This window comes from Aedes albopictus, chromosome 3 (genome assembly GCF_035046485.1).
Source record: "Aedes albopictus strain Foshan chromosome 3, AalbF5, whole genome shotgun sequence".
NCBI classification, from domain to species: domain Eukaryota; kingdom Metazoa; phylum Arthropoda; class Insecta; order Diptera; family Culicidae; genus Aedes; species Aedes albopictus.
In genome coordinates this window covers 312,917,627-312,942,711 of record NC_085138.1, presented here as the reverse complement: position 1 = coordinate 312,942,711, position 25,085 = coordinate 312,917,627, and the positions used below count along the sequence as shown (strand labels likewise).

Below are 25,085 nucleotides of genomic sequence, written 5' to 3'. Positions count from 1 at the left end.
GTTCTTCACAGAACCTATGTCCAGCTTCAGTTTCTCATCGAGAAATTGTTTTATGATTCCCGCACTCGGTCGAACGGGAAGAACGCTCAAATCGACGACTAGTGTGTTTTTCCGTATAGCATTCATTGTTCACAACTAACAATGCTGCTTTACCGCGTATCGAGTACGAGAGTCTGCTCTGCGGCAAAAGACGTCCGAACAGATCAGACGATGACTGACAACTGACTGATGAGTTATGATGCAAATGAAAAAAACAGTAGAGAAAATCGTCAAATTTCGGCATTTATTCTTAAAAAAATATGCATCCCAAAGTATTTTAATAATTGCCACATGATGAAGCATTACTTCATTTATCTTTAAAAAATATTAGACTCTGGAAAACCCTGAAAAAAAATTTCGACTTATGGCCAGGAATTTGGCCCATTTACGCCTGTGTGCGGCCGTTGGTGATGCGTGGAAAATTAAACACTCTCGATTTCGGGAGAGTGAAAATCTATTTTTGTTTTATTTCTAAGAAACTTTGCCCTGCAAAACCAACAAATAGGAGAGTCGTTGCCGAAGGCGCTGGGAAGAAACAGACGACGTCACATCGATGGATTTGAAGCGTTTGTCTTGTAGCGAGAGAAAGCGCCAAAATGTTCGTTACTGTTTGCAACCTAGCATTGCTACAATAGTACAGTGCAGTGGTGTCAGGTAAAACTTATCCATGAAAAATTTTAAAGATTTGAAAATTTTCAAAGCAGATGATGTACCTACACCAATTAATTTTTCAATTATGATTGATATTTTAAAATTACATCAATATTTGATGCCAATGCGGTTGAACTAGCACCCTGTCTGACTCCTATACCCACTACCCCTAGTACATAAACACATCTCCATCGGTTTACGTCCCAGTAGCTGCGTCTGCTGATGCACATTCCATTAATTACCATGTGACATTGAGTCGACCATAAATTCATGGGACAATAAATTTCACGGTCGCCATGTAGTTTCTTTCTGGTAGCCTGGAAGACAGCATGGATTTCGGATACATGCTTTTAGAGTAGAGAGAAACGGCACGGTTACGATTCACGAAGGTTATAACTCAACTTGTAACAAGACTTGGTACTTTATTCCACTAGTTTTTGGTGTCAGGTGGTGAGTCTTATTCCGGGAAGCATTTTTTGTGTTTTCTTAAATTTACATAAAGTTCCTCCTTGGTGGTGTATGTGGTTTAACTAGATAGAGAGTAACTACATTTCCCTAGAGGCCAAGTTTGGTCCACAAAAGACCACACAAATCTTTCGATCTACTTGGCGCTCGTAACTTACTGTGTGCTAAGAAACGATATTGGATGAGGATAAATCTAGGTTACAAAAGGCGGTCGTGATGGGACTAACTAGTTTGGATAATAAATTATAAAAACTGCCTTCGAGTTAAATGAATAGCAAAGCGATAAGATGAAGCGAGAGTGTGGTGTGGGAGGATGAAGAAATGGGGCAAAGTTATTCCGGCAGAAAGTGCAGTGCAGTATCTCGAAGAGGCATTCTTTCTCGAACGGCTCGGCCTTGGGTCTAGGGTATATGGCTCTCGAATGGATTGCATTTTTTTTGTACTCTACGCATGAGCCTCATTCCTCCGAGGACTGTCAGTGAGGCAATTTATTTAGAATTATGGATATGATTGATGATGGTTGAGGCAACCATTCCATTTTTTTTTTCAAGGACAATAGTTTAGCCCTGGCTTAAGAATCTTATACGGCTCGGAATATGGTCTTGCCACCTTGTTCGTTTATTCAATATGCAATGTGCAAGCAGAAAACCCGTACTATATTTAGAGAATTTTTCATTAAACCATCGAGAGAATGTATGGAACTGCACCAATTGGCGGAAACAAAAGATAAGACGTGCAGTGAATAAATCCACGCAAAAGTTGATCTTTCGCCGAGTAGAGGCCCGAGGCGCATTCGGTTGCTGAGCACTGCTGTAGCCCACTTCCAACCGGAAATCCCGTCGGCAACGATAATGACGACGACAGCAAAAATAGCAAAGTCAAACTATATCTACGTTTAGTACCAGCTACCTCTCAAACAGCAAATTCAAACCGCAACCTCGAAAACATAAAATTAATATCATTCGAGAGAAACGAACATTTTCATCGGGAAAGCCACTGCGGTAGCAGGATGTACAGTTGGGACTCATACTACATGAATTGGTTCAGTCTGGACAGTATGGTGCTATCAAAACCTCATAAGGTCTGCGATTCCTACAACACGGACTGCCGTGTAATAAGAACCAGTGTAGAAGAAATGCATGCAATAGAGGAGTCTCGACTGTACAATGGTGGGAAAAAACCGAGCGGCTGGAAAATCCCGGCCGGAAAAGTTTGTCTTCTGCAACTGCAGAAGCAGCGGCGTGATGCGCTATCAATAGACCTAAATCGTTCCAATTTCCCTGTGGCGAGTTTCGGCGGGCCCACGTGCATTGTTCGAACACGTGCGTTGAGAAATCGATTCTCATCCATGGAACTGCATCCGACTCGCCAGGCTAGGTCTTCTACTTACTACGAGATCATAATTTATGGTCTACTTCAAATGGAGAAGAATTTGTCAACGATGGTATCATTGATTTTGCAAAGAAAGCGGAACGAGTCGATCTATCAAGCTTCTATAAATACAACGATAGCCAAATGCACTAAACCAAACTTAACAATTCTCCCAAAAACACCGTTCCCTAATCCTTCTTAGCTTTTACCACGCTGTAGTGGTGGCGGAGACGGTGGATTGATACCCTTGCGTTTCCGGAGAGACTCTGTAGGTCCCTGGGTCGGCCTAAGCAACTGTCTGAAGTTGAACGGCCCAAGGTACGAATCAGCATTTTTGTTCTTCTGGAAAATGATCGCCTGTTCGACCGAGTCAAACGAATTCAGCGAATTCGAACCTTCACTGCCACTGCTCATGCTGCTACTATTCGAACTCATGTGATGCCTGTGGTGATGGTGCTTCACTGTTCTAAGATTCGGCGTTTTTACATCGATGTTCAAATACTTGGACACATTAAAGTTATTGTATTCCTTGGCATCCATCGTCGAAGGATGTGATCGATTGTTGCTGCCCTTATTCGACTCCAATTCAGCGAACGAAGTTACGTGCGGGCTGAACCTGTAGACTCCATTCATCAGCTCGCATACTCCTTGTCCACAGCTCAAACCACTCTCCTTCTGATTGGATGCCCTTCTCCGGTGGTTCAACAGAAAATTCGTATCGCCGAACATCCGCATAACCGGACTTTTGCTATCGATCTTCGTCTCCTCGGAAATGTTTTGATATTCATGGTGATCGATTATCCTCTTCGGCGCAACTTGCCCCGGTTGCGGAATTGGCATCGGAGCCTTCTTCTTCGGCTCCTTTCGTGGTTTCTCGGCAGAACTGCTCATCGCTGAGGACGTCCCCGAAGTGGGCGACGTCGACTTTTCCTTCTCTTTTTCCTTCTTGGCTTTCTTCTCCTTCTTCTTCTTGTCCTTGTTTTCCTTCTCCTTCAGCTTGTACTCTTGTTTGGGACTCTGTTTCTTGGCTTTGCCTTGGCCGCTGGATGGACTCGGTGTCTTGACGGGGGATTCTTGGCGGTGGTGCTGGTCACTGCTGCCCTGTCGATACGATTGATCCCGGGACGATGGCGACGGAGAATGTTGCTCCACGTTGTTCGGTGAGTAGCGCAGAATCTGGTGTCCGTTGGGATTCAGGTAGCTGAAGGCCGGTATGTGACGGATGTGAGCCGGTTCGTTGTTGTGGTGATTGTTGGATCTGCAAGGGAGGAAATTTGAATTAGTGTTTGGGTATAATACGGTTAAACTAAATCCTTTCTATATGAATCAGTTGGAAGTCTAATATTCATTGAGCACAACAAGAAAAATTAACAGCTTCAGCATGAACATAAGCATGAGTGATGAGCAAAGATGATCGTTCAAATAATAGAGTTAATAAATCTATAGTATAGTTATTTTGCTACCCAAAAATAAAAATTAACATGGATGTTACATAAACGTCACTTAACCCTTAGGAGCCGGATGGGTCATATATGACCCCAATATAGAAACGGCTGTATAAATTCACCCATTCGATAAAATAGAATACTGCCTTCGGCAAAGTTGTGAAAAATTGAGTCCTCTATAAGGGAAAAATGGGCATATTTGTATTAGGGACTTCATTGACAACCTTTGCCAAGAATATCAAAAGGTGTTTTATATTCTGGGATGTTCCAGGTGTTCCAAACTGTCCTATATGTAGTGACAAATCTACAAGAATAATGTTATGTATTTTCACCACAAATAATAGAATAACCTGCTGGGATCCGCAAAGCTCTTGAAATTTCAAATGTCATTTACAGACATTATTAGGATATTTCAGGTCAGCCAAACTACCTTGGAGTTCACAACTTCAGGTCTACACTCGTAACAAGAGCCACATATGCTATACTGAGTAACGTGGCATAATCAACCGCATTTACTGGAGTAATCTGAAGTCTACTAGCTTATTACAAACCTTTGGGACATTCAGGTTCGTCCAAACTGCTTTATAATGAAGCCACTCAAATCTACAAGAAAAACTTTTTATGTTTTCACCATGAATAATAACATAGCATAATCTGCTGAGACCCGTGAAGCTCTTGAAATCTCAATTGTCACTTAAAGACACTATGGGAATGCTCCAGGCCAGCCAAACTATCTTGGAGTTCAGAATTTCAGGTCTACATTCGTAACATCAGCTATATCTGACATACTGAGTAACGTTGCATAATCAATCGCGGTGACTGAACCAACCTGAAGTCTACTATTATATATTATTATAAACCTTTGGGACATTGAGAGTCATCCAAATTATCCTGAAGCACAGCTCTTGATAGTAACAGTAGTTATTCTCACAATAAACTTTAAACTGTAATCTGTAATTGCCCTGGCATATCATGAGTCATTTCAAGATAATTTTGAGATATTCACGATCAAAAACACTACTCTGGAGACTATAGCTTCAGGTCTACAACTGTGATAATAGCTTTTGCTACTACGTTAAGTAGTGTTACATAATCCACTGTACTTACCAAAGTAGTTCGAGGAACAATAAGCGTTGTACAATGATACATATTGCCCATTTCACTGGCATTTTACCAGATTTGCTGGTATGTCTGAAACATACTGGAAAAACTTGTAATTAGAAGGGACGAAATGTTGCTAATTTGCAAATTGAGAGATGAAAAAATCGCGTTCTGGTGGGATTCGAACCCACAACTCCGTATTCGCTAGACCGGCGCTTTAACCAACTAAGCCACAGAACAGGTAATGGTTCTGCGGAATAGAAAGCCAAATTGACTCCGAAGCCGCACCGTGAACACTCCTATTTCACAAACTCATCTCTCTTTTCGGCTTAGATGCCGCATCGTGCCGAGCTCTCGACGCATACTAATTAGACACCAGCAAAACAAACTGCCTGGGGGCTAGGTATGCGGAGTGCGAGAGTTAAGGTCCCATTAGACATGACAAATATTTGGTCAAACAAGCCCAACTAATGACCAACACAACGTAAATCATGGCAACCTCGGATGAATGTCGGACTACAATGACAAATATTTGTCATTATAACAAACAGTCTTATGGCCCCTTTAGTCTCGGCTTCATATAAATAATTCGCTCGCACTTGTAGTTAGTGGGCACAAACAGGAGTGTGTTGTGGATTGGCATCCAAGCCGAAAAGAGTGATGAGTTTGTGAAATAGGAGTGTTCACGGAGCGGCTTCGGAGTCAGTTTGGCTTTCTATTCCGCAGAACCATTACCTGTTCTGTGGCTTAGTTGGTTAAAGCGCCGGTCTAGCGAATACGGAGTCGTGGGTTCGAATCCCACCAGAACGCGATTTTTTTTTTCACAAATTTCATCTCTCAATTTGCCAATTAGCAAAATTTCGTGCCTTCTAATTACAAGTTTTTCCAATAAGCGTTGTTATATATTTTTGGGATATTATGAATATTATCCTTACTGTCATGACGCTTAGTTGATAAAAGCAACTACTATGACATTAGATTTCGTTTCAGATAGTAATGTAACACCATGTGTTACACAATATTATTTTGATAATATAGCTATGTCGTAGTCTCTAGTTGTATTCTGAGAGCTCCAGTAAGTTTGATAGATTATGCAACATAACTCTACAGGGGGTGGCCAAAATGTTTGGGATAGGCAACTTTTTTTCTCCCACAAAATAATTCAACATGCTGTAACTTTTCATAGAGTGCATCAAAAAATCTCAAATTTTGACTGTTTATCAACCTGCTATATGTGCATCATTGGTACAAATTTGAGCTGCTATATGTGTATCATTGGTATAATTTTTCGCGAAGTTAGAACTGTTCGGATAAAACACTATTTTTTAGACAACTCATTTTTGACCTGTCATATCTCGGAAACCAGTGAACCGAATTGAATGAATTTTTGAACTTTTATCAACAAAATATTGATACTTACTACATCGTTAAAAAATGTAATATTTTCTCACGGCGAGTTAAGTTATACCGGGTTGAAATTTTTACCCATATAAATATGTTGTTCCTTTAATCTAATTAGGCTCTAATATATCAGATAAAAGATAATTTGAGAACAGAAGTGAAAAACCTTTCGACATCAACACTAAAATTGATTGACATTGACATAAAAAAATTACATTTTTCAAGAAAAATCCAAAAAGTATCAATCCATGATAACTTTTTTCAACGTTCAAAAAGTATCTATGTTTTAATAGTTTGTAAAGCATTTGTATATTGTTAGTGTACGTTAAAAATTTCATTCAATTCGGTTCACTGGTTTCCGAGATATATCAGCTCAAAAATGAGTAGTTCAAAAAATAGTGTTTTACCCGAACGGTTCTCACTTTGCGAAAGATTAATCAATCGAGCCCAAATTTGTACCAATGATGCAAGCTATGGATGTTCACTAACATTCATAATAAAAAAACATTTATTAAATTTAATCATGACTCTACACTGTTACAATACAATACGAACTAAACTAATTTTTCCTTAACTGTCCCTTTTATCGATTCAATTTAATTAATCAGCATAAATCCATCGCATCGGCATCGGCGTCCACGTTGTTGGACGTCTGGGGTCGACTCGCTGGTTCGCCTGGCTGTTGCTGTGCTGCGTCATCACCTCCGTGGTTCAACGATCGCGGCGGTTGATCGCTGTGGCGTGTTGGCCTGCCGCCGGCGTCCTTATCGGTGAGCGTCGTCGTCCACGTTGTTGGGCGTCGATGTTGAAGTACGTGTTACCAGGGAGTCTCGCGTGTAACGTGCACATATAATAGGTTGACAAACAGTCAAAATTTGAGATTTTTAGATGCGCTCTATGAAAAGTTAAAGCTTGTTGAACTTTTTTGTGAGAGAAAAAAAAGTTGCCTATCCCAAACATTTTGGCCATCCCCTGTATATAGCCAAAACAGAAACTTCAATTGCTGTAGATCAATGGTTCTCAAACTTTTTTTCTGTTTGCGACCCGCTTTTGATTTTTTTTAGAATTTAAAGACCCACCAGCAAAACACATCATGCTTTGCAAATTTGGTCTGACTTCTGAAATAAATACATTTTATCGCTTTTTTTTTATTTTTTATTTGTATTAACGAGATTTTTAGCCCTAGGCTAGTTCATCTCGGGACCAACGCTTTACTTCCCTTCCGAAGGAAGAACTCACGTTTGCGAGTTTGTCGGGAGTGGGATTCGATCCCAGGTCCTCGGCGTGATAGTCAAGTGTTCTAACCATCACACCAGGTCCGCTCCGCCCCATTTTATCACTTTCATAGCTTTTGATAAACAAACGTTCGATCAGGATTTATCAACCAACATTTTCGATCTCCTTAAAAAACGACCCCAATGAAGAGGTCAAACTAATAGCATTCCTGAAAGAGGCCAAACTGTATTCCAACATTTAAACAAGCCATATATGCTTATGCTAATTAGCTGTGTTATCTAACCGCTTTCGTGCAGAGGCGAACCAGCGCACACTGGGGCAGGACTGAAAATACACGGAAAAAACTCTAGTTCGTCGAGATGTCGAGATCCACACTTGGTGTCTTCAGAGAAAATATTTCTATGAACAAGGTCGATATTCTGAACGGTAGTATATTTTTCTTACGTTATTCGCATAAAAGTCCTATACGTCATTTTGGCCATCTTTTATTTTAGCGATATGGTGTCTTCGGCAAAGTTGTTCGGCTATTTATGCTTAAAAAGATTGCCGAAGACGTCAAATTTCCAAAGCCTACTATTCTTGAAATATTAGACGTTTTATAAAATACCAACCAAAAATCGAGTTTTTTTCATTAAATTACGTTTGTAAACAAATTTAATGTCCGTTTTCGAGTTATAATAATGAAAAATACTAAAATATAACATATATCAAAGAAATTAGTTGGAAAAAACAAAATATGCATTAATTTTTATAGAAAATTCCTGAAAATCACGCAAAATGTATATAGGACGTTCTTGCAGTCGGGCAAGTTTTTTCATCGGCGATCACCTAAAAAATAGATAAGCTTTCATGTAAATTTTTTTCACCGACATGATATTTGATGATTTTTTTTTTAAATAGCGTTCAAAGTTTACTGTTTTGTGTAAATTAGTACAACATTTTTGCAGATATATTACCATGTTGTAAAATCAGCTAAATCGGATGATGAGAAGTATAAATGCAATCTAGTCACAGGTTTAGTTATTTTTAAGCTTCAAACAAATTGTAAAACACAAAAATGTCCGAAACGCCATTTAGCCTTTATATATGTTTTATATATGTTTTATTTTAGTATTTTTCACAATTATAACTTGAAAACGGACATTAATTTTTTTACAAACGTAATTTAATGAAAAAACTCAATTTTAGGTAGGTATTTTATAAAACAGCTAATATCTCAAGAACAGTAGGCTTTGGAAATTTGACGTCTTCGGAAAACTTTTTAAGCATAAATAGCAGAACAACTTTGTCGAAGACACCGTATCGCTAAAATGAAAGATGGCCAAAATGACGTATAGGACTTTTATGCGAATAACGTAAGAAAAATATGCTACCGTTCAGAATATCGACCTTGTTCATAGAAATATTTTCTCTGAAGACACCAAGTGTGGATCTCGACATCTAGACGAGCTAGAGGTTTTTTCCGTGTATTTTCAATCCTGCCCCAGTGTGCAGCGATCAGGCTGAAAGCGTATCAAATAAAGAAACATAAAAAAATCTCGCGCTCTCGACCACTTATAAGGATACTGTCTTCAGCAAAGTTACTCAAAAGACTAATAGTTTTCATGATGTGATGCGACACACCAAGACGCTTTCAGCCAAATTTTGCTGAGCTGAAAGATTAAGCTTTTTTTTTGCTGAACGTTCGGCAAAATTTGCTGAGTTACAGCAAAACGTTGATGGTGATCAGTAGCTTTGACTGAACAAATCACCAAACCTTGCTGAATTTTCACAAATATTTTTCTAAAACTTTCAACTCGGCAAATTTCAGTAAATAATATTTGGGGTGTATTGTTCTTAGAAGCTGAAAGCTTGATATAATCGTTGTGTATCCATGTTACTATGTTTGTAAAACCTTCCTAGAAGAAAAGAAGCTTTCACATTGAAAATTTATTTAAAAATTCGCTCACAATGTGGTTCGTTGGAGCTGTCAGTTTGATCTCGGTGTCAAGTAGTTTATTCGGAAATTTATTCTTTTTTTTTTCAGTTATAACTTTGGATATCTCTGCAGCAATTCCTAAAAGAATTTCTTTGAAAATCAGTTCTAAAATTACTTCCTTTGGGAATTTCTTTGAAATTTTTTTAAACCTGCTACATTATGATCTTGTACCGACTTTTCGAACCCTCAAAGCAGAATACCCTCTACAAATGAGTGATGCCGGGGCCCTTAGCGTGGTGGCTACATGTTCACTTCATAAGTGGATGGTCATGGGTTCGATCCCAGTCCCGGCACTTGCAATTTGTCGTCAGTTGCTCTTGACCCCCGTCTGAGCGTATGAAACTTGGATATCGGCTAACGGCAACTCATAATGGGCCCCCCAATCGGACTGAAAATGGAACTGGAACAAGGAGCCAGACAGCACCATCGTGCTCATCATTCTACCATGGACAGGGTAGAAAAGTGACAGCAGCGCAAAGGCTACCAGTTCGAATTAGAATTAGTGGGATTAGAATAGAATACATTTAGGCGTTGTACAATAGAGTTGTAAATTAGGTTAAGTGTTTGAAGAATAAAAAAAATGAGTGATGTCAAAGGATAAGCAAAATAGGGCGGAATTATCATTCGTAGCCTGCTAAATTATTTTTGGAAATGTTTTGCCGATTCTTTTGGAAGCTGTTTTAGCGACAATTGAACTCGCAATTTCTTTAGTGAAAGTTTTCAAGATTTTTTTTATTTTTTATTTTTTTATCACCGCTTTTGTGGAATCTCGTGGCAGATACGCTATTGAGGCAACTCAATGATAGCGGTTTTCCTACTTATGGTTTTGCCGACGACTACCTAACATTGTTAGTTGGTATGTGCATCAGCACCCTTTTTGACCTGATGCAAAACGCCCTTCAGGTAGTTGAGGGTTGGTGTCGCCAATATGGCCTTTCGGTTAATCCGAGTAAAACATCTATTGTTCTTTTTACGGAAAGGCGAAACCGTTATGGCGTTCGACCTTTGCGTCTCTTTGATTCTGAAATCGATGTGACTGAACAGGTAAAGTACGTTGGAGTCATTCTTGATTCCAAGCTTTCCTGGACACCTCACATTGAGTTCAGAATCAAGAAAGCTTGTATGGCCTTCGGGCAATGCCGGCGTACTTTTGGTACAACTTGGGGTCTAAAACCCAAGTATATCAAATGGATTTACACAACTGTGGTTCGGCCAATATTGGCTTATGGATGTCTTGTGTGGTGGCAAAAGGGTGAAGTGAGAACGGTCCAATCAAAATTAGGCCATCTCCAAAGGATGTGCTTAATGGCGATGTCTGGAGCGTTCTCTTCAACTCCTACGGCAGCGCTAGAAGTTCTCTTTGACGTTGCCCCACTACACATTCATCTCAAACAAGAAGCCCTTTCTTGCACTTACCGGTTACGGGTACTCGGTCTACTAGAGGAAACTCCTGTGAACCGCACATCAACACACACCTCGTTGTTTCCACTTTTAGTGAATTGGGACAAAATTGTCCTTGCTCCAAGTGATCTTACAATTGCTTGTAATTTTCCATATAGGACATTTTCCACGAAATTCCCTTCCCGGGAAGAGTGGACATCTGGTTATCTGGAAAGAAGTATTTCAGACGGCATCGTATGTTACACTGATGGCTCCCTTCTCGAAGGTCGAGCAGGTGCTGGTGTTTATTCTCGTGAGCTAAGGCTGTATCAGTCTTATTCACTTGGTAGACACTGTACCGTTTTTCAGGCCGAAATCTTTGCTCTTATGTGCGGAGTGCAATCAGCACTTCAGCAGCACGTAATGGGCAAAGTAATATACTTCTGTTCAGATAGCCAGGCTGCTATTAAAGCACTTGCTTCGGCCAACTCCAGGTCGAAGATAGTCATCGCTTGTCGAACTCAAATCGAGGAGCTGAATTCAGCAAACGCTGTTCACCTTCTATGGGTACCTGGTCATTCTTCCATCGCTGGAAATGAATTGGCTGATGAGTTAGCTCGCTCTGGAGTATCACATGACTTCATTGGCCCTGAGCCAGCTATTCCGATATCGAAGTGTTGGATTAAGCTTCAGATTCACACCTGGGCTGTCACTCAACACAGACAATATTGGAATAGTTTGGAGTCATGTCGTCAAACCAAATTGTATAGTGCTGAGCCATCTCTACGGGTGGCGAAGTATCTAACTAATCTGTCTAAGCAGAATTGCAGCATTCTGGTCAAAGCATTGACTGGCCACTGCCGACTCAGCTATCACATGGCGAATATTCAGCAAGCTGATTCATTTGCCTGTAATAGCTGTGAATCCGATTATGGAACTTCGTATCATTTGATATGTAACTGTCCAGTATTCGCGCAACTGCGTTTCCGAGTATTCGGTAAACACTTATTAAGTGAAACTGACTTCAGAAACCTGAATCTTCAGTATATTCTGTTGTTCTTAACCCGCTGTGGTAAAGAGCTATAGGCTCTCTTTCGCTTTATGCGTTATTACAGTGCCCTTTTCAGGGCGCTGTTTGAACCCATTGTGGTACGCTTGTGCGTTAGTACCCTCTTCCAGGGTATTTTTCCTATTTCCCTACCTGTCCCTATCCCCATCCAAATCCTTTTTCCTTCCTTTTCCCTCAGGTAGATGATGAAATAGGCTGTTATTTTGGCGATGGCACAAATGTCCCAAATGGAGGATAACGTGCCTCTGGAGCCGGCCTTCTGATACCTGATACCTGATGCGAAAGCTTTGAATTCTATGTGCAAATTTGACTAAAACAGTATCTCTCTAATTGGTCCAGAACGCAAGATAAACGACGTAAGGACTAAGCTGAAAGCTCCCAAGAACACTAGCACCACGCAGTGAGTGATTTTCGAATTAAATTGTATTCTATTTGAAAGCTCTCAGTCTGCTGAGTAACTTTTCGCAAGACAGTATCTTTCTAAGATGTTCAGAACGCGAGATATACGTCATTTACACTGAATTGGAAGCTGCTTAGAACACTAGCGCCACGCAGTGAGTGATTCTCGAACTAAATTGTTTCCTATGTAAATGGTCTTAGACTTTTGAGTTACTTTGCCGAAGACAGTAGCCTTAAGTAGTCCAGATTGCGAGATATACGACGTTCAGACTAAACTGGAAGCTCCTAAGAGCACTAGCGCAACAAAGTGAGTAATTCTCGAACTAAATTGTTTCCTATGTGAAAACTAATAGTCTTCTGAGTAACTTTGCCGAAGACAGTATCCTTCTAAGTGGTCCAGAACACAAGATATACGACGATAAGACTGAACTGGATGCTACTAAGAACACTAGCGCCAGCAGTGAGTGATTTTCGAACTAAATTGTTTTACATGCGAAAAATTTTAGTCTTCTGAGGAATTTTCCCGAATTCAGTATCCTTCTAAGTGGTCCAGATATACGACGTTCAGACTGAACTGGAAGCTCATAAAAACACTAACGCCAGCAGTGAGTGCTTCTCGAACTAAATTGTTTTCTATGCGAAAGCTTTTAGTGTTCTAAGTAACTTTGCCGAAGACAGTATCCTTCTAGGTGGTTCATAACGCAAGATATACGACGTTCAGACTCAACTGGAAACTCATAGGAACACTAACGCCAGCAGTGAGTAATTCTCGAACTAAATTGGGAGTAGCTTGAACTAAATTGTTTCCTATATGAAAAAGCAACTTTGTCAAAGACATTATCTTTCCAAGTGGGTGAAATCAGGAAATCCAGTTTGTTTTCTATGTGAAAGCTCTTAGTCTTCTGAGCAACTTCGCCGAAGACAGTATCCTTCTAAATGGTCCAGAACGCGAAATATTCCACAACTACTGGCAAAATGTAGTGCTATCCCACATGTCCGACATGGTGCCCTATATAGCAGATTCCCGGTAACCAATGTTCCCGGAACCACTATTTCAACATATCAACACATTCTTGACGAAATTATCTATCAAATAAGACTTTGGTCATTTGAATTGGTGAAAAAAATCATCATTCTTTAAGAGTTTCGTTTTCTGGGTCATAATGACCCCTATGCATTATTCGTAACTTTTTGTGTGGTGCCATTTTGGTTTTGAAGCGATTGTTTATACTGAATTTATTACATATCGTTTTTTTTTTCAAAAGATGAAGCAAAAGTGTCTTCGGCAACATTTTTCTGCATGATATTATCTACAACTTTACCGAAGACACCATTTAGTTATCGTGGCTTATGTAGAAAATAGATTTTTTATCTTGCTTTTGAGTAAACTTATCAAAAGTGGCTCCTGAAATATGTAACAACTTTGCAGAACATCGCATTATATTATTTTCACATTTTTACTCTCAAAATGCCCACGATCGTGTTTTTCGCAATTTCAACCACGGTGGGGTTGCGATCTATAGTTTGAGAAACGCTGCTGTAAATGCTAGATATTAAATATCATAATAGTTGGGATGCCCTGGCTGATCTTATGATGTCCATTGAACATTTAGAAGATTTATTGGACGGTTTGGATGACCTAGGATATCCTAACAGATCTGATACTGTCTATTGAACTTTCAGAAAATTTACTGTACATGATAGATTACAAATCGTAGCTTTGTATACTGAACGAAGTTACCGTTACTCCCGTAGACTTTAGGATCTAAACTCAAAAACAGTTTGGATGACGTAGGATATCCCGACTGATCTGATACTGTCTATTGAACTGTCAGAAGACTTACTGGACATGATGGATTTCAAATCGTTGCTTTATATAATGAAGGAAGTTACCGTTAAACTCGTAGACTTTAAGGACTGTATCGAAAATTAACTATAAACATTCAAAATGCTCTATCTCAACGCACGGTTAGTCTTTTCATTCCGGTTCTTCTATGAAATCTTCACAATATAGTTTAGTTTAGAACAACTTGAAGAAATTTGGAAAATGTTAAGTATTATTGAAAATATGGTTCTATGAGTATACCACACAAAATAGCAATCTGTACAAACTGTTTTTTTTTTAATTTTTTTTAACGTTTCAAACATTTGTAGCGAAAAAAAATTGTACGGGGAAAAATCTGGAAAATAATGCTTATTACTAGCAGATATGTACACATAACATATCACTCAAAACCGACTTTTAAAATTCTTATTTTGGATAGAAAAACTTCCAACATTAACCCTTTATAAGGCAGTGGCAACTATATTGCCACCTACTGTATGTATTTTTTTCTGTTTTATAACAATGTATTTCGAACTTTTTTTTTGGTTTACGCAAAATTGGGACTACTAACAACGCCTGGTATTTTTTTGGTACTAAACAAAGCTTTAACAACAATTTAGGAGCCATCTGTAGTCTTGAAAATGGCTAATTTTGACCGCGTGAAGAAAATTAGTTCAAACTTATTGTAAAATTATAGATTTGGTAAATATTTTAAGAAATAATCAAATTCTGGGTTGACAGGAGCTGAACTACACAGTTTATATTATGGGTTAAGCGCCAATCCACTCTAAAATCTCTTTTCCGGCTTTTTGTCGAAGTCAAAAGAAGAAAAGTACCCTAAACGGGCAGTGGCAAGAATATTGCCACCAGCGCTGGTGGCCTAAACGGGCAGTGGCAACTATATTGCCACCTCAAAAGCTCGTTTTTGGGGTTAACGGGCAGTGGCAACTATATTGTCAACTTTTTGTATTTTTTTATTTGCGTAATCGTTCTTTGCAGACGCATAAAAAAAGAGTTCCTTGAAAAATGGCCTTTTTTCATTTTTAAGAATTGTCCTAAACTGCGGAGGAAATTTTTCTTGATAAAAATAATTTTCCTATATCATGAGCAATGAGCATTCTGGAAAAGAATATATTTGCGCAAAAATAAAAGGAAAAATTGAATATTTTCCCACAGTTTTCGCAATTTTAAAATTTTAGAAGGTGTCCAAAATTTTAAAAAACATGTGCAATCTTTGAGATAAAAGTCCAAGTTAAATGATTAGTTTTTGAAAATCAGAACTGTCATTCTTTATTAAAGAGATTTATATAGTATCTCCAAAAATAAAGTTATGTTTATTTCGAACAGATTATTTTTCAGGCAATTGTGAACGTTTATAGTTAATTTCCGATACAGTCCTTAGGATCTAAACTCAAGAATAGTTTGGATGATCTAGGATATTCAGAAAAAAATATTTTGCAATATCTTTTTTATGCTACTGAGCACCAGAACAACAGAAAAACGTAGAAAAAGTGCCATAACAACGCTAGGAAAAATTCCGACTTCAAAGGGTTAAATAAATGAGCATGCTCATTGCTCATGCTCATGAGAATAGACCCGAGCAGAGGAGAATAGTAAATTGATAACAAAAGAATCACATGGCCTGTTTTTATATCAGAATTTGTTAATGTTAACTTATTAAAATATATCTTTTTAATAACATGTTTTGTTGGGAAATCTTATTTTGTTATGTTCAAGTTATTTGGATATATCCACAAGTTAAAATTTAAATAATATATTTTATTGTATGTAGAACAAGTTTAGTTATTATTTTACTTTAAAGAATGTACAAATATGTGATGAACAATAACACAACAGTAACAAGTTCACAAATTACCTGTTATTAAGTTGTGATTGGTCTAACAAAACATATTATTGAGTTAGTTTTCCAGGAACATTTTTTTGTTATGATATTTGTTATTTTGTTAATATGTTATGCTAATAACATAAAAATTACTGATTCTATTATACAGTTAATAAGTCAAAATAACATATTTTGATATGCTTTTGATATTTTCTTCTTCTCGGGGATGACCGCACACTTCGTAGTTTCTACTCCGTGATTGGCCGGAGCAATCGAAATTGCACAGAGAACCAATGAATAGGGCTTGGGATTAGCTTACTATTCTCAATATGCACAGTTCGAGAACTCCCAACTTTATTAAGGTCAATAACGGCGCTGGCCACGTCCTTACGGTCATCGAGGATGGGAGGGAGTGTTAGTAAGACAACCGTCACAAAGACCGAAATTCTCAGTGTCTCCCCGATTGTCTAAGGAAGGATTTATGTTAGTACAGTAGGGTACATTTATATAAGCGTCACTTAAATAAAACAGATAAACATAACATAGACTCAAATACAACACCACACACAAATATCATGCTTACCATTTCCTTCTGGAAAAAAGAAATGAATTATTTCTAACTGCAATTTCTTCGTGAAGCCGAAGCTGCTGCTGCAATAGCTGATTTTCTTGGTTCTGCATAGCTCTTGGATTGTTGAGAGGCCTTCATCCATCAAGTTTTCAGAACCCACGCCGACCGAGATGTGTTAGTGAAGATTAATGCAGGTTAGTGTTTTAGAAAAAAAATAGAAACCAGGGTTAATAGTGCAAAGAACAGTTCTTTAAGAGCAAACCAAGCCGTGATTTTAGTAGTCGTTGTTATAGTTGCCGCCGCCCTTCATGCGATTGTTATTATTGAGGTTGTTAAACAGATCGATCCGACGTGCTATTTGGGCGCTATATTCGTGAGTTATTGCAAACGAAGGAAGCCAAATAAATCCAATCATTCGCGGCGTGGAAAGCATTAATTCAGAAAAAAGAAGCAAACGTTAAACCACACAAACACGAGCAGAAAATAAATCACGCTGTTAGCTTTTGAGAGTATAAATTAAATTGATTCGGAGCGGATTGAATTCGTTTCAACAGTAGGGGGCTTCCGCTTTTCTCGGATTGTAGGGGAGACTGGGGTGGTTTGATATTCTGTTTGAGAATGATTGTCACTTTGATAATTACCTAAAATGTCCACAATGTCGTGGTTAAATTTTAATTCTTTATTGTGATGAAATAATCTTAAAAGAAAATCTGAATTCAGATGCAAAATGCAAACAGTTATTGGAATCCTGATCGAGTATATGAATTTTTATAAGTATTAAGTTTCTTGAAGTTTGACTAATCAATACAATACATTATTAGAATAAGAAAAAGTAAAAATCGAAATTGTATGAAATTATAAATAATAGGCCTCCCAAGGAACCATGTTCCCCAGCCTCCCGTACTGAAAACAATTCTCAGAAACCGGAAGACCCCCACAGTGGCGTCACGAAAGTTCACCTTCCTTCCGACACAGCAACCAGAGCAGTCGCCGTCGTGGTCGTCATCGATTGTGTCCGATGACCACACACTGACTGCACTGACTGGCTGACCCGTTATCGCCGATTTTCGTTTTCTAATTCAGTTAGTAGACGTAGCAACTGTCTGCCACCATCCAGCTGCTAAGCTTACCTGACCATCCCCTTGAATTTATTGTCCTGCACGGTGGTCTCGGTGCCCTGGAATGCCTGGTGCCAGTTGTTCGACAGCTGCTGTTTGCGCTCGCTCAGCTCCATTTTGCGGTCACCGAGGATGTCGTTACGATTGACGTCGACCCGCTGCTGCTGGTGGTGTTGCTGTTGCTGCTGGAGGTTCCGTTGTCTGGTCGTTCGCGAGTGCACCGAGGATTTGCGAGAAGAAAAACAGAAATGTGTTAGGAAAATTGAATTATTGGGGATAAATCATGTGGAGCTGCGGGGGACGAGAAGCTAAGGGACTAAAAATAGAATTGAAGTGGGCGAAACTCAATTGGGAACAAACTGCAGATTGAAAACATTGCTTTGGATGATAATAATAAATGGTTTTAATTCACGATTCTAGAAAAAATTATGTTCGTAGCTTTCAACTAGCAAAAAAGGGTTGTTTTGGATGTTGAGAAAATACAGGTCCAACAGGGTTCAACGATAAACACTAAAAAAAATATTTATGCAATTCAGTGTCATAATTTCTATTTTATACTACTCATTTCAGTATCATAATGGCCATTTTTTCCGTATCGGTTCATAATGCAACTGAAATGAGTTACATAATGAAAAATAGTTGCATAATGTTCATAATGCAACTCATTTGAGTTGCATTATGAACATTATGCAACTCAAATGAGTTGCATTATGAAAAAAATCATTGCATAAAATTTTGTATGGAACTCGTTGCAAAACTCGACTTTTTCAGCACTCTTCGTATTTATCCAACTCGGCAAGCCTCGTTGGATAAATGTACGACTCGTGCTGAAAAAAACAACTTTTTGCAACTCGTCACATAAATAACTATTTTGTAATTGCGTTGCGAATTCCCCCACTTTTCACTCGCGGAAACAATGTTAAAACGGCCTACTTTTCTTCACTGAAGCAAAGGTGCCGAAAAGTAGTACTTTTCGGCACTCTTTAAAGTGCTGAAAAGTAGTACTTCTCGGCACTTTTGCCAGCACACACTTTTTGTTAAGTATCGCTACTTACGTAGATACAGTTGCTGCTTCTACATGCACTGAGCAGTTCGAATCCGAATCAGGACGATTCAGATTCTGATTTGAACTGACAATCAGGCGTAGAAACAGAAACTGAACCTACTTTTGCTTTTGCTTATGATGCGGCATGACGACGACGGTAGCTTGAAAACTTGCGACAGTTAGCCTACCATAGCCTACCTGATCAAAGAAAATACTATGCACTACGTCCTGCATGGAGGCTCGCACGTGGTTGCTGCTGATAACACGTTTGTGTGGCTAGAGAGATTATACTGTACGGGTATTTTTGCAATTACAAAAAACTTTGTATGCAACGCGTTGCAAAACTCGATTTTTTCAGCACTCGTCGTATTTATCCAACTCGGCAAGCCTCGTTGGATAAACGTACAACTCGTGCTGAAAAAATCATCATTTTGCAACTTGTTGCATAAATAACTATTTGGATATCAACATGGTGTATCTTAATTTCAAGGAAATAGTCGCAGTTATTGCTTTTCTATGAGCTCTAGAAGCCCTGTATGCTACAGAAGCTCTAGAAATACTAAAACCTCAACAAGCTCTGGAAGCTTCGCAAACACTAGAAGCTTTAGAAACTCTAGAAGCTCTGAAAACTCTAGAAGCTGTTGCAGCTGTAGAATAGAGGTGTGCGCCGATTTGAAATCGATCGGCGGCGGCGTTTTGCAATTTTTTGGTCGGCGGCGGCGGCGTGATCGGCGTGACGCCGAATGCATTTTCGGCGGCGGCGGCGTGAAACGGCGTGGCCATAATTTTTATTTTATTGTTTTGCTAATTCCGTTAATCAATATCAGTGTATTATTTTTTAGTAACTCATCATGTTGAAGATTCAATGACATGTTTATAGTTACGGTTTTGTTATATTTTTTTATTCTCACATGTTTTTTTTAATTTATTGAAATAATTATTATGGTGAATCATCTATCAGCTGCGCAAAAATTAATCCTCGTAAAGGAATTCCCGGAAGAAATTCTAAAGGAATTCCCGGTGGAACTTCTAGAGGATTTCCGAATAAACTCTTAAAAGAATTCCCGGAGGACTTCGTACAGGCATTCCCGTAGGTACACCTAGAGGAATTCCCGGAGAAACCTTCTGAACGAATTTCCAAAAACATCTAAAAGGAACGTTTGGAGAAACTCATGGAAGAATTTCGGAAAGAAATCTTAGAAGAACTCTTAAAGAAATTGCCGGAGGAACTTTCAGTGGAATTCACGGAAGAACTCCTAGAGAAATTTCCTGAGGAATTCTTAGAGGAACTACCGGAGGAAATCATAGAGGAGTTTTCGGAGGAAACTCTGGTCACCAACTCTCAGAAATACTTTTAGAGCAACTAGTATATAAATTGCTGGAGGAGCTTTCTGAGGAATTTTTGGAGGTACTCCTAGAGAAATTGCCGAAGAAATTCGGACAGGAACTCAAGGAAGAACTAGTAGAGAACTACCAGAGGTATTCCTAGATGAGTTCCCGGACGAACTCGTAAAGGAATTTTCGGAAGAATTTCTTGAGGAATTTCCAAAGAAATACGTAAAGAAATTCCCTGAGGAACTCATAGAGGAGGTCGTAGAGGAACTCGTAGAGGAGTTCCTGAAGGTACTCCTAAAAATTCCCGGATGAACTCTTACATAAATTCCTGAGAGAAGTCGCAGAGAAATTCTCGATAGAACTCCTAGAAGAATTCCCGGGAAATTCATGAAGAAGTTTCCGGAAGAACTCGTAGAGGAATACGTAGAAGGACTCATAAAGGGATTCCCGGAAGAACTTCTAGAGAAATTCTCCGAGTAATTTTTAGAGAAATTGCTGGGAGAACTCCTAAAGGAGCGTTTGGAGAAACTACTGGATGTATTCCCGGAAGATATCATGAAGGAACTCCTAAGAGGAATTCCCGGAGGAACTCCTAAAGGAATTACTGAAGGAATTTTACAGGAATTTCCGGAAGAACTTCTAGAGGAACTTCCGGGAAACTCCAGCATACCCAGTGCAACTTCTAGATAAAACTTATAGAGCAACTCGTAGCGAACTTGCCTTGAGAACTTCTTCCCGGTGAAACTCGTAAACGTGTTTCCGAAGATGTTCGAATTCCCAGAAGGATTCCCGGAAGAACTTCTAGAGACAGTCACGGTGAAACTCTTAGTGTAACTCCCGAAAAAAAAAATCGGTAAGGAATCCTCGAAGGAACTCGTAGAAGAATTTCCGGAGGAATTCCTGGAGGAAATCCTAGAGTAATTCCCACAGGAACTTCTAGAGCATCCCGGAGAAGTCTCTGGAAGAATTTCAAGAAGAAATCTTAAAGAAACTTCTGGAAGAATTCCAGGTGGAACTGCTACAGAAATTGCCGGAAGAACTCCCAGAAGAATTCCCGGTAGAACTTCTAGAGGAATTACCGGAATAAACTTCTGGTATTTCCAGTGCAATTTCTATGAACTCCTTAAGGAATTTCCGTAGAAATTCGTAAAGGAATTCCCGGATGAACTCGTTGAAGAACTCGAGGAGGAATTTCCGGAGGTGCTCCTTGAGGAAGTGACGGACGAACTCCTAAAGGAATTCCCGGGAAGAACTTCTAGAGGAATTGCCGGAGGATCTCCTAAAAGAATACACGGAGTAACTTTTAGAGGAAGTACTACAAAAAGTCTTAGTTAAACTTCTGTAGCAATGCCCGGAGAAACTCCTAGAGAATGTCTCGGAGGAAGCTCTCGGAATTTCAGAAGAACCTTCTAGAGTTCCCGGAGAAACTCTTAGCGGAATTCTTGGAGAAACTGCTGGAAGAATCCTCAAAAGAGTTACTGGAGAAATTTCATCTCTTTTGTAGATGAACACGACAAAAACATGGTTTTTAGAATCACTAGCATTTTCATCGATCTTCGGAATCCGTACGTTCTTTCTACAGCCATCAGTTATTTTCAGGAACCCCGGTATCTAGAATTTAAAACAACTGTCGGTGTAACTGAGCGTATTTTGATCTATTTTTCGCGTTCCAAATTTTTAGAACTGTTATAAATTTGGACCATAAAAATGGACCACTGCTGAAAACGACCTTACAAATGCTATGTATGCAGATGACTCCAATGCTTGAAATATTGTAATGAAATAAATCAAGAAATAATATAATTTTTCAATACGTTTTTGAGATCGGCGTAAAAAATTGGAGTTCGGCGGCGAAAGCGGCGGCGCGCTGAAAAATAATCGGCGGCGGCGGCGTAAACCAAAAATCGGCGGCGGCGTTGGCGTGGCGCGGCGGCGCACACCTCTACTGTAGAAGCTGTAGAAACTCTAGAGAGGAAGCCCTAGATGCTCTGGAAGCTCTTGAAGCTCTGAAAGCTCTAGAAGCGCTAGAAGCGCTAGATGCACTAGAAGCTCAGCATACTCTGGAAGCTCTAGAAGCTATGGAACCTCTGGAAGCTATGGAAGCTCTGGAAGCTCTACAAGCACTGGAAGATCAAGAAGCTCTAGAAGCTCAGGATGCTTTGTAATCTCTAGAAGAGCTAAAAGTGCTAGAAGATCTAAAAGCTATAGAAACTTTTCTTCAACAATTTCAGAGAGATACCAATATTCTGTAGAGGATTCTTCAAGGAAGAATCGGTATATACTTGTTTTGAGGAGACGAATCTTTTGAACACTACCCGTTTTTGAAATTCGAAAATTCGATTTTCATTGGCACCCTAATGCTCCCTAACAAAATTTTTGCAGTACGAGTTTTCAACAAGCAATTGCCGATCTGCTTCCATCCTTCTTTTTCTCATGCTTGTTTAGGAGGGTGAGTAAGAAAAAAGAAAAAGCTGCGTACGCCAGTCCAGCGCGCCAGCCACGGTGTCACCCGCATCACCTTGGTTCTCTACTGAATATTATTTTCTCCTATTGTTCTTCCGGTATACTTGCGTCGGTATCAGCCAGGCGTTACCTAGACAATATTTTTGAATATTTTTCGACAAAATTTGGTAATAACTTTGGGATTTTTTTCAAAACTCTTCTGGTAACTTCTTTGCGTTTTTCTACGGAAAATAATTGGGTACTTCTAGCAGCAGTTTTTTTAATTGATTCGGCAAATTCCCTGTGAATTTTCTCGTGATGTTTTTAAAATTATCTTGGTGGATTTTTTTCGGAATTTTGTTTTAGATTTGATACAACAATTCATATGGAATTATTTTTTGAAGATTTCTTAAACAAAAGACGAAATTACTTCGGTATTTTTTTCGGAAACTTCTTTAGCAATAATTTAAGAAATTATTTTGGCAATTGGTTTGAACAATAATCAGACAACTTCTACTGGAATACTTGCGGGAATTGCCTTATTATTTCTTTCACCGAGTTTCGTCGGGGGAGTTTCGCCGGCATTCCTTTTGGTAATTTATTGAAATTGCTTTGATGTTTTTTTCGCCAGCTCCTCACAAAATTCCTTCGGCGCATACTTTGAAAGATCCCTATTCGCTTAATCCGTAGATTTTTCTAGCAGTTTTCAGACTTTTCTTCGGAAATCTCCATGCAAGGGGCCGTTCATAAACCACGTAGACTTTTTGGTGGGGAGGGGGTGGGGTCTGGCTCAAGCAAAGTCAACGCTCCATACAATTTCCAAATTTTTACGAGGGGGAAGGGGGGTCTGAGATTGCCAAATTTTGGTCTACGTGGTTCATGAACAGCCCCCAAGTTGCTTTGATAATTAAAAAAAAAAACAATTTTTCAAAGCAACTTCCGTTTGCTTCTACTTAGGAACTTCCATTAAATCTAGACCAACCTTTGAAAGCGCCGAGCAACCATTGAAAACTTTTACTTCTCCTAAAACTATTTCAGTTTATCTATACAATCTCTTCCCGTTAGCAGGAGAGTCAGTTCTACCTCTTACTGTTAAGAGATTGTTTGCCTAATTGGAAATAGCCCAGACAACCAGAAATCGCATAAGGATGTAGGCTGTACATCGCATAAGGATGTAGGCATATACCTACGACTGAAGGACAATTTTCATCGCATATGATGCTATTTTTTGAACTTATTACGATGGATCTGGTAAAATCATATAACAGTGCAAATCAACTTTTATAATGTACTAGCTGAACCCGGCAAACTTTGTCTTGCCTACTGCGTTTTTTGACGTTTCAAGTCCCTAACCAAGCCCAAGTCCCCGTTCAAAATGTATGAAAACCCGATTTGCAAAAACTCTCAATTTCTCCATGTTTTTTGCCTCATAAACCTTCCTTGGGTAAGAACTAACAGAACAAAACAAAGACGACCAAAATCGAGCCTTCCGTTCGCGAGTTATGCGCGGTCCCACGTATGCCACCGCATTTATATATATACTAGCTGTCCCGGCAAACGTCGTTCTGCCTGCCTACTGTGTTTTTTGACATGCAGCTCCATAGGGACGTCCCCGGTGAAGTCATCTGTATGGGAGCCCCCCGTTCCAGAGACCGGAGAGGTCCCGCACCAAGCTAAGAACCTTCCCCGGCCCCAAAAATACCCACATACAAAATTTCACACCGATCGGTCCAGTAGTTTTCGAATCCATAGCGGTCAGACAGACAGACAGACAGACAGACAGACAGACAGACAGACAGACAGACAGACAGAAATTCATTTTTATATATATAGATATATATAAAGATAGATAACTAAATCGTAGTAGACGATATTCCGATGTTTTATTGCGACTAACTTTACTTATTCGCAAAAAAAGTCCGAGCGCACTCGCAAAGTGTCAATTGAATTCGTATAATTGCGCACTGCGATGATTATACGACTTCGCTTGGGACTTTTCTTATTATGTCAGTTAAACTCGCATTGGTATACACATTAAATCGCATAAAAGTAAAAATAAACTCGTTAAAATGTGCATTCAAACTCGCATAAGCTAGAATCGTTAACGCTGGTATATTGCGATGTGATATGTGATAACAATGAAAGAGGTGTTGTTGGAGTGCCAAAAAGCTACAAGAAAGTTTACAGTCATCATTATCGTTACAAAACAAGTTAAAAAGTCATCATTTTCGTTTTGTTGACCTGATAAATAACAATGGGTGGTGCTAGCAAGAGAGGGGTGCGGGAAATCACGCTTCGTCATTTTGAGCTCCAGATGGCCTGTCGAACACGTACAGCGCACAGTGGTTCCGCCATAGGTCATAAATCCAAA

At 39.2% G+C, this 25,085-nt stretch overlaps 1 protein-coding gene across 8 annotated transcripts in view; it reads right to left on the bottom strand.

The window, feature by feature from the left end:
* Positions 1-1,064: 1,064 nt before the first annotated feature.
* The window catches only part of LOC109431038 (myosin-IIIb-like), a 428,015-nt gene continuing 403,994 nt past the window's right edge, over positions 1,065-25,085 (bottom strand). For 5 of the 8 annotated variants that reach the window (XM_062842494.1, XM_062842492.1, XM_062842496.1 and 2 more), the window contains 2 exons: positions 17,905-18,093; positions 1,065-3,784 (listed from right to left, as the gene is read on the bottom strand). In XM_062842494.1, coding sequence (XP_062698478.1) covers positions 2,725-3,784; positions 17,905-18,093 — 1,249 coding nt within the window. In that variant the 3' untranslated portion in view covers positions 1,065-2,724. Of the gene's footprint in view, positions 3,785-16,786; positions 17,140-17,904; positions 18,094-25,085 lie in introns of all 8 variants that reach the window. The other 3 variants (XM_062842498.1, XM_062842497.1, XR_009995647.1) reach the window with 3 other exon arrangements.